A 12,795-nucleotide genomic window follows, 5' to 3' on the forward strand; every position below is an offset into this window, starting at 1 on the left:
TCCCTTCTTTTCTGCAGTCGCACGTCGTGGCAGTTTTACAGCTGGAACAGCTCATGCTTCTATTTTTGGAGCATTATAGTGGTGCACGAAAACTCTCTGGACTCTGCAAGGCGTGGTGGGCAACGTATGGTCGTCTGTAGGCGTCCAGAGAGGACAGGCGACCACTTCGTTTTGCACGAGAAGCCAGTCGCATATAACAACCTCAAACGATGTTGAGGTCTGGACTCTGGGGTGGTCTGTCCATTGTTCTGAGAACACCAGAAGCCTCTTTGTTGTTTGAACAGTACGTCGTGATCTCCTCCGGAGCGTGTCTGGGTTTTTTTTTTGTAGAATGAGTTTCTTCTTCCCAGTCAGACGTTTTCCAGAGGGAACTGCGGGATCTAGGATCCGTGTTGAAGACATTTAGTACAAATCACCATGTGATGTTCTCACAACCCAGACGACATGCTCGTGTACGGCTTGCATTGTGGAACTAGGTAGGCTCCAGGTAGCCTTGGGCTCTGAGTGGGTTTGTGTTGGGATTCCCAAATGGGCCCCATCGTTAATCCCACATGGGTTCCCACCTTAATCCCACATGGGTTCCATTGAGGCCCTGTGTCATTGAATAGCCTAGATGGAGCCCATTTCTAACCCCTCCTGGTCCCATCACTGACACTGTTGGGCATCCATATGTGGGGCCAAAATGGAACCTATTGACAGAACTTTTCGGGTTCCACTTTCTGGTTTTTGATTCCCCGCACCCTTCTACCAGACCAAGCTTGGTGTCTCAGACCGTCTTCATTGAGCTTCCAGTGCAGAAGCAGAGTGGATTTCCCCCCTGGATTTCCAATTTGTCTTTTTTTGGGGAAAGTGGGACCCTGCAGACCCTCATCATGTCTGATACACCAACCAGCCCTGCAGAGTGCTTCCAGTCATCCAGAGAAGGACAGAGACCAATAACCCAGGAGGTGTTAATGCTACGAGACATAAGATAAAGACTCCATCATCTCCTGTAGCTGAAGTGATGGTGTAGCTGACTTTAGGTTTCTACTCTGGTAGAAACCTAAAGTTTTGACAGGCTTGGCTCCACAGCTGCTGTACATTCAGCGGGGTCAGTCGCAGTGTACGTTCTCCCACTGCTGCTGGTTGGTCCCCTTTCATAGTAAGCACATTGTTAAAGGAGAGTATGTGTGAAGGGTGTAACTCCCAGGAAAAGCTTGAGGAACAGATTGTGTACTGTATGCGTAGGCTGTCTTCTGGAAGGGACAAGTGCTACAGTGCGTTAGCCTGGCTTGGTTTGGAGTTCGGACGGGAGTCGTGTTATCAGAAGTCCATTCCAGAGGTGGACTAGATAGTATGGAACCACCAAACTATGCTAAAAGGACTGATGATATTAACAACTCTATGTTCTTGGCCCAAAATCTAGCATTTTGTCCAGTCCTGTAAGGCTCAAGTTTCTGGTAGACGTCTACTTCGTTTAGAGGAACCTAGAACCTATGTATCTAAGGGGGCGTTTTCACACCTCTGGCTGGTTCACTCTGCTCTGAATCAGTAAAAAATCCAGGCACACTAAAATTTACTGGTTGGATTTGGTGGTCCACCTTGTTGCAGAGAGAGAGAGAGAGAGAAAGAGAGAGAGAGCACCCAGCTTTCAGGTCTTTTTTCAGGTTTCAGATGGTCTAAACTGGTGTTTTATGGTCAAGGTTGTTGAGAAGCTGGTCTTGGCCACTTCTGAGAGACGTTGCGCTATCCGATGATTGGTGCAGTCAGTGAGAGGCCATGCATGGGTCATGTCCATGGATTGTATGATCCTGACGTGGCCCACATCCCAGAATTGCACTGATCCTTTTCCAGGCTTGACTGATTGGCGTGGATGTGGTTCGACGTGGCCTTTCCTTGCTTCGGCATCACACTAGCTGCCTTCTGATGCTGCCAAAGATGCTGTGTGTGTGAGCAAGAAAAAATGTTGCCAGATAATCAACAGCGTTCCTGCCGGCACTAAATGACGACCATGAGACGGAGATAAAAGCTCAGAAAATGATCTTTATTAATAACGTATAAAAAGGAGAACAGTTTATGCGCCTTTCACAATTTGCTTCAATACTGTCGTTAATAGGCGATACTACTTTGAAAGACAAAACGACTATGACTCAGCGTTACTGTATCCCATAATACAGCTCACACACTTTCAGACTGACTGAAACACTAATAAGAGGTGCAACAGGTTAACTGGTAACGTGGTTTAGCAGTAAACGGGAGACAGGTTCTCCGTCACCTCATAAACCTATTAACCACTGCGTATTTATACACAGCTCATTATAGGCAACAACAACTTGGGCAGGAGTCTGAACTTAACCACCGACCGACGGACTAGTGGACAGTGTAAATCACATCTTGGGGGGCGGGGACATACAATGAAGAAAAGGTGTGAAAAGAAACCACAATGGGAAGAGATTTGGGTAGACGAGAGATGTCTGTCGATTGGTTCATGCAAGTGTCCTGCTGCTTACAGAGGACACCTTGTCGTATTCAAGTCACTGTACGTACTCTAGCTGGGGGATAATAAATTAGATACTGTGAACTGCCCTGCAGTCGTGATGTGTACTTGGTGACGTTACAAAAGGAAGCGAAGGACGAGTATCAAAATACAGTACAGTCGTGGGAATATAGAACATTTATCATGAAAAAGTATTGACCTGACCGCGTCCGTCAGGAGGACTCGCTATCAAACGTGGAAAAAAGCAAAGAAGCTGTAACTGAAACCCCCACGGAGACTCCGTTTCCATACCTGCTTCAGCTTCATAACCTTCACTCAACAAACAAATGTTACAAATTTGTAAAATTTATAGTTTTTGCTAAAATTGTATTTATTTTTAATTCGTTAATTTATTTATTACACATTTTTACTCTAAATTCTGTAATACGTATGATTTACAAATACTTACTGTTTTGTTTTGTAAATGTTTTGTAAAAATCTGTTAAATTTACTTTTTTTCTTTTACAAATTTGCAACATTTAAAAAAAAACAATACTGTAAAATTTGTAAAATGTGGAAAATGACAATAAAATACAATTCAAGTTACAATTTTGTTATTTTAAAAAAATGTAGTCAAATGTTTACATTTTACTTATTTTACGCAATTTTGTACATTTTAGAAAACTTTTTTCACCCAGCTGAAGAACTCTACAACGTACCGAAAGCATCAGACTAACACATTTGGACACAAATGAAATATCAAAACTTTGCGAACGCACTAACCTCTGGACACCAGCGACTTACGTTATTCCTGCATCTTCTTCGTAACAGAACGGCAGGTTAACCTGAGACAAACCACCGTTTCATTTCTAATGGGACAACACAGCGAACGATGGTCCACAATTCTTCCTTTTTGGTTCTTCCAAAGCTAGCAAAGCGCGGCGCGAAGGCCCCGGACGTCTGTAAAGCGGCTTTGTGACGACGAAATAAATTACAACTGAATTTGAATTGAACTGAACTGAACCGTTCAATCCAACCCACTCCCTCACCTCAGCCTCTGGGAACAAAAAGCCAAGCAGTTGAGCAGTCAGTGACGGCGTAAACGGCTCTAATGGTACCGTTTCTGTTAGGCTAGTTTTTAGCTCTAGGAAACGAGAAAGACGTCGTCTATAAAAGCAAAATCAAATTTACACAATATCCCCCTCTTACTTCGGATGAAGTCAGTCTGCCCGGACACTGTCGGCTTCTGAAGTTTTAGCACTGGAGCTATGAGGCTAATATAGCTAATACGTAATGGAAGCTAAACACTACATGAATGAGTATCAAGCTAACTGCATTCCTGAATCATGACCTGCTTGTCTCGAACCTTGTGTAGCGGTACAGCTGTGCTGGGGCCTCTTTACAGGTACAGCTGTGCTGGGGCCTCTTTACAGGTACAGCTGTGCCATAAACAAACGCAGATTACAGAAGACTTGTTTTAGGCTGTGTGATGGTGTGATGGTTCCGGCGTGCAGTTAGCACCATGCTAATCTGTAGAGTTTATGCTCTTATTACTTGTTACCGACATTAGCCTTGTAGCTCCCGTGCTAAAACTAAAGAAGCTGAGTATGCTTCGGGTGTTGGACGACATCTGAAGCTACTGTGGAACTAAATGATCGGAACTTTGGCTTTAACTGACTTTTCTGAGTGTGGAATATTCAGTAGTTGATATTAGCGTCTTTCCTTTACTGCAGTTGTTTTTTGTTATTTTTTTCTTTGATATTGTTACAATATTTGTTTTTATTTTGCTGTCCAGCAACAAACCACATACCGGAGTCTTCCCCCAAACCCTGACACTGATGAATCTCACGGCTTGAGTTTTTATTCTATGGTGAGAGGAGCATATTTTGGCTGGATAAATGAACTGCATTGAACTGTGCAGGTGCTCTTGCTGTTGGGCCTCAGGGTCTGGGAGGGGGTCGGGCGGGAGGCGGGCAGGGGGGACCGGGCGGCACTCGGGCCGGGGGTGGTCCCGGGGCCGGCTGGGCCTGGGGTGGCCCTTTGGGCGGCGGGCAGTGCGGTGGTGGGCTGACTGGGTTGGGGGCTGGGCGGTAGTCCGGTGGGGGCGGCGGCGGGCTCTGGGCGCGGGGCGGGGCTTTCGCTGCCTCTTCTTTCACCCGTGTGAAGTTGATGCATCGACCCTGCGGAGAGCGGGACGAGAGAACAGGGTTATTTAGACGTCAGTCAAGTAAAGACAGAGTTGGACATACACGACTACATGATTAGAGCTCCGTTACATGGCCAAAACTATGTGGACATTCATCCAAATGCGCTTGCTGAACATCTCAACCCAAAACCCAGGGTGTTAAAAGGAAGGCTGCCCCCTCTGCGTTGCTAAAGTAACCGGCTTGATTATGGTTTTTAATCTAAAAAATCTAAAACTAAAGTTTGAATCTGAACAAAATGGAATAATAAATAAATAAATAATAACCCCTTATTAAAAAGTAATTTCAGTAAATCCTATAGTGTGGGCTCAGATACACCAAATACACAAATGCGACCATTCACACCATTGTGGGATATATACAGTGACATGCAAAAGTTTGGACACCCCTGATCACTCCTGATCCCTGAGATTCTGCACTATAAATAAAATAGGATCATAACATGCCTTCCAGAGCGAATACTGACATTAGCTTCATTAGCTCCGTTACTTTGAGCCTGTACATTATATTCATTAGGGATAAAGTCCGAGAGAGTGAGAGGATGTTCTGAGCCACAGTGGGTCAGGACTGCAAAAGTTTGAGCACCCTTGATCTAAATCACCTGGTAAAAGATGACATTTTTTTGATATATTAAATAAAGTAATATATATTTTTAAATATAGTTAAACAAGATGACTTTTTTATATCCTTCTTTTGTCTCCAAAGGAAAATGGCAAAAAAATTATGTATGTTTGTTTTCCCCCCACTTTTCTCTCATTGCGGCCAAAAGTTATTTTTTAATTGAAATTCTGATATTATGCGTATAAAATACAGAATCTGAACATAAAAGTAATAATTAATAATTCATCAGTGATTTTAATAAACCCTTAAGTTGTTTGAGTGAGAAAGTATACAGGAATATAAATATTAATTAACCAAATAATTGAATTTGGTCAGAAAATGTGCGCATACTTTATGGAATATTAATATTTCCTTTGCATCACGTCAGTGCGGGATTGCTCTGTGGTTCTACTGGCCAAATTCCAACAGGCGCTCATTACCCCTGGCCTATTTTTTCCAAAGCCTTGCTGTGGCAAAGACGCATGGCTCTCATACTCCTTCTCTCTTTTTCTCTCCAATCCCTCTGTCTGCTTCAGATTGGCTGGGTCCCTGTGAAAACCGCTGAGGAATTCAGCCTAACTTGTAAATTATGGGTAACAGAAAAAAGCAAGAGTAAAAAGTCTCCCATTACCGAATGCTCTGCGCTAGTGTTGCCGAGGTTCAGCCCACGGGGGCGTTTCAGAAAGCCGGACCTTATCCAGCCGAACATTTACACAACTTACACAATTCAGCTCCTCAGATACCTCCAACTGAGTCGACCAGCCGAGGCGTTTCGGTTTTAGCACTGAAGCTATCAGGCTAATGTAGCTAACGAGTGGCTGAAGCAAGCGTTAGCTGGGTCTTTACATCGTCATCAGCAGTGTTCTCCCTCAACAGAACCAGCAGAGGTTCCACGTAGTATATAATCCTTCAGTGTAGAACATCTGCTGGATGCTAATTTAAAACATTGGCTACTTGTAATTTTTGTTTTTTATTTTTAAGGTAAATTATTTACGTCTGAATTTAACTATATACCATTAGTCATTTAATCAAATCCTGCATTTCAAGTAAAATACAATTTTTGGGATTTTAAGTCTAAAAATAATTTTAAGAATGTAAAGAATTTTTTGTGTCATTAAGGACAGGATTCCAAACAGTTTGGTTTAGTGTTATTTTACATTGAAAAGAATGAGCATTTAATATATTTAGTTTTTTAAACAAAGAACGTAAACCAAATCTAATTTAAAATAGATTTAATAATAAATATATTCATTGGAAAAATTCATATATGCCAGATATATGTTTTAAACATTTTTTTGTATTTTTTTTTGCCATTTTCATACATTGCTAAATACATTTTAAATATCTTATTTTTTTCTCCATATGTGTTCTTACACACTGTAGTAGGTTATGTAATGTTTGTGGCGTATAATAAGGGGTGAAATTATGGGAGCTGCATTTGTGGCTGAACTGTTTAGAGAAGAAGCAGCCAGTCCGGCGATGCGTTCCTCTCCTCTCCTGCAGGGAACAGGGCCATAGTGGAGGTGAGCCGGGGGTTTGTTTTCATTCGTGGCTCAGAGACAAATATGTCCGACCTCCTGACATGCCTGCAATTATACACAGACCCACACGGCGCTCTGTTCTTAGCCCGGTGACGACGCTCTGCGTGTTTGATGTGGACCTTTTGTGAAGACGGCTCTAAACATGACCTCATCTCCTTACCCTCCAACCGGTCTACTGAACTGTGTGTGTGTGTGTGTGTGTGGGGGGGGGGGGTGTAGTAACTCGAAGCCTGTAATTAAGACCCTAAAGGCCGGCCCACTGGGCTTCACGTCAGGCCTGCTGAAGGCATGGGAAGTTGATGGCGGTGCATAACTGAGACCCTGTGTAGCTGCATGAGATGAGAAAAACAGACTGGGCCCAGATAATGACCCACTGTATGGCTAACACACACACACACACACACACACACACACACACACACACACACACACAGCTTGAGTTATGTACCCAAGCATGAATGTTTAACCCTTAGAAGTCTGCATAGTACTTTTGTCCTGCTCTACTTTATAAATACAATCACATAATTACACAATTAATTACATATTCATGCAATTAATTACATTTCTAAAACAGTACAATATTACAATGTATCGTCCTCACATTGCTCGTTATTCAGGTCTTTTGCTAACATGATTACAGAAATGTAGGCAGTAAAATTAGAGGACTATACTATGACTATAATATATAACATAATATACATGGGGCCCTGTTTTGGCGATCTTTTGGTGAACCGTGCAGCTTGATTTAGGCCGTGTCGATGTGTCTTTGCTATCGTAACGAGGGGAAAAGTTCACCTTGCTCGGCTTGAAATGCGCAAAAGTCATGTACTGAGTCTCTTAATTAATCATGGGTGTGTTTTTTTGGGCGTATCGTGCAGTAATAAACCAATCAGCGTGTCACTTGTCGCCCCCTTTAGGAGCCATGTGCGGTCAGTCTGACCTTGGCGGGCTGCTATTTCAGTAGTGTAAAGCGTGTGTTGACAATTCACTGCCAAGATAGCGACGAGCGTCTGACTGTTGACGAACTGTCTGCCTGTTTTCAGTCAGTGGAGCTGAGTCAATGGACCTGAATACACCTCATTTCGAGACCGCCACGCCAATCGGTGTAGATATGTTTAAATGACCCAGGCGGACCCTGTGCGGATGGCCTGTTGTCGGGGTGTATAAGCGGGCCCTTAGTGTTATTAATCGTGGTAGAACTGCTGATCAACTAATGAACAACAGTCTCTAGAGTTTCTCAGAATGGTGGAATAAAGAAAACCCATCCAGTGAGCGGTTCTGTGGTTCTGCAGGCGGAGACACCTTGTTGATGATGGTCTAAATCCAGTAGAACCCCAGTGGTATGTGGTAGAACAGTATACTTGGAGCATGGAGGTGTTTTTTTTCCCCTCACGTATTTAATTAATGATGCAGCTGCAACTCCGTGTGAACAGTCCAGTAATATGGTCATAGACTGCATCCAAGGGTTGTGCTGCATCGGCGGATGGCATTCCGAAGTCTTTACGAGAACATTACGCAGCCTAAGGCCAGGCCAATGTGAATGGTGCCATTTAAGGTTGTTGCTATGGTGACCTGGATGGTGACAACATACACACTCAAATATGGCAGTAAAAGACTTAAAAGGGGGGGGGGCTTTTATCAGTCTGAGCTCCAGCTGCTGAGTACTGTCATAGTTCAGAAACTACAGCAGTGCATCCAACAATAAAGACAGCACAGAGCTTCCTTTATACCCTGATAGAAACAAGCTAGCTCACAGAGCTAGCTCCAGTTCCACATTCTGACCCATTTCGACCCATGTGAAGCACTCGGTTCTACATAACCTTTAGCTACAGAACACGGTTCACGGTAGTGGTGAAGGGAAGCAGACGTCTGAAGCTCTAATAATAAAAGCTCCTCACAGAAAGTTCTTCACCTAATGGTGATGAAGACGCTGCCTGATGCCTGAGACACTGTTCTACCAGAGTTCTGAGAAGAGCTCGGCTCTAGAACCTGCTTTTAGAACCAGATCATTAAAATGGTGGAGGGATACATGCAGCTTTCAGGGTGTAGTGCATCAAAAAGTAGTCCCTAAAGTAAAGCGTATTAGTTGAGATTCTCTTCTGTTTTATTATTATTATTATCATAATCATCATCATCATAAATCTCAGAAGACTTGTGTAGCTTCTGGTGGGTTTGGAGAGTAAATAAAAAAATGGGCTGTAGCTGTGTTGAAGTCATGGCGACCGACTGACACCTGGTTCCTGGTGAACTATTCTCACAGACTGAGTTTTGCAGAGAACCTTGAGAGATTAGGGGTTCACTACATTGCTCGAGTGTGAAGCTCAGTGGACTGAGATCTTGCTCCCTCTGAAGGTAACTCGAGACAGGAAAGGATGCCAGTTTCATTTGTTTTCCGTAGAGAGAGAGCGAGCGAGAGCGAGCGAGGGAGAGAAAAAGTAGGGCTGGGCATTCTTCTGCCCTCTCGTCACTGACCGCAGAAGAGCGGTGTGAGCCATGCCGTTACACGCGAGGGCGGAAATGATTCTCTCGGAATAAACTCTGCATCGTGTAACTCTTCACATGTGTGGACAATTAAAGCGACAGTCCGGCCAGTCCGGTTCTTTAGTTTTACACTGCAGCTTCAAGACTAATGTAGCTAACAAGCAATGGAAGCTTATATACACCAATTAAGTGTGATTACTTTAATATTTAATAAAAAAAAATACACAGCATGTAAAATAAAAGTGTAATACGGACATTTTGTAATATTTACATACATGCATTAAGAATATATGTAAATATTACAAATTTCTGCATTAGGAAAATAAATGTGACAAGTAAAAAAATGTATAATGTAAAAAAAACCAAATACATTATAAATTTGGCATGGTTTGAAGCATGCATGTAATATATTATAAATGGAATGCATTATATATATATATTACAAACTTGGCATGTTTAAAAAATATGTATAAATATTTGGAATGTTTTTAATACCTTTACCATGTGGAGGTTTCCAAATTTTCAATATATCAGATGCTCTAAATGTGAGTCATACAGTGTCAGAAACCACATAATCAGGTCTTTTAGAGATTACCGAACACCTCCACACAGTTTAAGGAGAGTGTGTCATGACCTAGACCTGCAGTTAGCACAATGCTAGTTGGTGTACATAGGTTTTCATTTCTTGTTCGCTACAGTAGCCTCGAAGCTGCAGTGCAAAACTGACAAAACAAAACTTCAGACCGCAAATCTGTCTTGGCTGATTAACTGCATTTGAGGTAAAGGTGGATTCTTTAACTTTAGCTTTAACGGTTTAGCTGCAACTTTACATCCACTGTTTTCTCCCGAGAGCTGATTAGTCAGATCTTCTGGCCCGAACCTTTTGTTGTTATTAACTCTGCAATGAGAGCCATTACAGCCTTGGAATTCCTGTTAAACCAGGCTGTCGGCTCTTTTCTGCACATAATGCAGGACTTTAACTACAGCCTGGAGAAGATCCAGGTCGCCGCGGAGACGCGCCGGAGCGGAAGGTGTGCTAGCATTCACAGAAAGCGCAAGCTCAGCGCAAACTTCAAAGAAAGTGTAGCGGGTACACGTCCTCGATCAGAGCCTGATCTGGTCCTCGACATGAAAGGTCAGGGATCCAAAGTCGAACCATGTGGCCGAGGAGAAGGCGCGAGAGCCAGAAAGCGCGAGAGCCAGCACTTTCTAAAGAAAAGAAGAACGCAGTCTGAGAGTCTGGAGCTGCTCCACCTCCCTGTTTCACTTCATTTTTATGGCCGTTGATTCGAAGCAGGTGGCAGAAGTTGCCTAGAGTGTGTCTTGGCATCGGATGGGTTTGGGGGGCGGGGGGATTGGTTGGGTCAGGAGGATATTTGGAGAGATGGCACTGCAGACCCAGTTCTTTGAAGAACCTAAGAGTGATTCAGTTCCCCACTATCTAAACCCCATCCATCACGTGATTCTACCAGTGCTTTGAGGGTGAAGGCTAGCACAGTCTTCTTCTGAGACACCTGAAGCTCCAACACATCTTTCAAACTGCCGCTAACAAACACACCACCACTTGGAGCTCCACACGCTTGGTGAGAGCGCTAATCGATACAACACTGACTAGCATCTCTGGGACCTCCAGACCACAGCACTGCCCCATTCAGGATACCCAACAGCCTATGGTTTTATCAAAATCATCGAAAACGCTGTCGATAATTACCGCATTCTGGCCCTGCCCACTACTAGCCACACCTACTACACCTACCTACACCGACTCATTGGCTCACACATTTCCACCTGACTGTTCTCAGTGTTTTTGCAGAGCCCAGCCTGGCCTTGCATCTGTACAGAGCATGGACCTGTGAGAAGCAGCTGGTCACTGGGAAGGGCATGTATGGGTTGTAGCAATGGTACTGGGTGGACTACAGGCCTGCATACTCACATGATCTCCTGGCTGTGGTCTCATCAGTGAAACCTGGTCATAACCACGGCGAAACAGGGCCCAGATTGCGTCCAGTTTGCCCTGGTCATAGAAATATAGACAGTATTAGATATTTAAGGCAGTAGATTGCATTAAAAATTACATTCTGTGGAAGAAAGCATGTCTTGGTGAATAGTTATAGGGGTCTCCTTCCTGCATGGTCACTCAGTGTGTGGGGTCTCCTGCTTCAGGCGGATTTTCACATGTTCCATATTCCTCCATTCCTTAAGGATGGATTTAACTGAACTCCAGGAGATGTTCGAAGACTTGGACAACTTCCACTGACTGTAAGACTACCAGCACCGACTGCCTGCTGGAGCTCTGCTGAATGAGGTCAGTCACTTTACAGGGGGGGGGGTGAATATTAATGCAATCACTTCTTTGACTTTCTGTGTTTTTATATTTAATCGACTCTTTGTGGAAATCTGTTTCACTTTCACCTTCAACTTTTCATTAATTCTTGCAAAATAATACATTTAAATGGTTCTTAAAAATAACACATGGTGTGTGTATATATATATATAGTTTGACCCAGCCTACTGGTACAAGGTGACCTCAAAAGGCAAAGTTGTTGCATTTAGTCTGATACTAGTTTAGTATTGAAAACTTTTTGAGACTTTGATCCTTACCCTAATTGGAGAATACCACTTCCTGTCCTGGGCAGCCTTCTTGCTCCCATGTTTTTTGGGCTTGGGCTCAAACGGCTCAAACTCCTGCTCAGGCATTTTCACCACTGCGTTCTTGGGTTTCTCCAGCTTGGCTCCTTCTTCAGTGGAACCCTTCCCACCCCAGCGCACCTAAAGCACAGAGGTTAAAAACAAATGCAGATGTGGAGGAAAGCTCTCTAACCATCCGTACACATCTCACAATCTGCAGACAGCCTTGCCTCAGCACTGCCCACTCTGCTGCTCAAGGGTTTCCACAGCGTTCTCCAGCCTCAGTTATCACACATGAATGATGTTCAGATTTCAGATGATTGATGGATACTGGAAAACTTATCAAACCCTGTCCTCGTTCGAATCGTGTACGAGCGATTTGTTTCTGGATCCCAGATGTGGTCTGGAATTGATCAAATTCTGTTGCCGAGGGCCGTTCGCATGTTTCACAGGACTAGTGACACAGATTATTAAAACAGGAAGTCCACTGATATTTCAGAATTCTCAGCATAATTAACAGTTAAGATATTAACAGAGTCATTCAGAGTGGGACAGTTTCTCTACAGTGTAGCACAGTTTCACACCAAACCTGACTCTGACTAAACTCTTCTCACAGACTGAGCTCCCTTTTACAAATAAAGGTTCCTATATGGTTCTTGGACGTTTCTTAGTAATCTGATGAATTGATATAGAGCCTTTGGAGGTTCTTTTAAACTTCTGTGAGTTTTTCACTTTTATAAACATCATACTTTAGAGAAATATATCCACTGACAGCTTGTTAATACAGTAGAATATCCATGTGTAGCTCTTTTCTATGCAAGAATCTTTAGGGAATCAAAAGTGGTTCTTCTCCAAAGAAACACTCTTGAAATTACAGTATTTTACC

General features: G+C 43.3%; 1 protein-coding gene across 1 annotated transcript in view; it reads right to left on the bottom strand.

The window, feature by feature from the left end:
• Positions 1 to 2,002: 2,002 nt before the first annotated feature.
• The window catches only part of antxr1c (ANTXR cell adhesion molecule 1c), a 36,533-nt gene continuing 25,740 nt past the window's right edge, over positions 2,003 to 12,795 (bottom strand). The window contains exons 16-18 of the mRNA XM_072666937.1: positions 11,883 to 12,050; positions 11,215 to 11,295; positions 2,003 to 4,635 (exon numbers count right to left, since the gene is read on the bottom strand). Coding sequence (XP_072523038.1) covers positions 4,396 to 4,635; positions 11,215 to 11,295; positions 11,883 to 12,050 — 489 coding nt within the window. The 3' untranslated portion in view covers positions 2,003 to 4,395. The remainder of the gene's footprint in view (positions 4,636 to 11,214; positions 11,296 to 11,882; positions 12,051 to 12,795) is intronic.

The sequence above is a fragment of the Salminus brasiliensis genome, chromosome 22 (genome assembly GCF_030463535.1).
Source record: "Salminus brasiliensis chromosome 22, fSalBra1.hap2, whole genome shotgun sequence".
Lineage (NCBI taxonomy): Eukaryota > Metazoa > Chordata > Actinopteri > Characiformes > Bryconidae > Salminus > Salminus brasiliensis.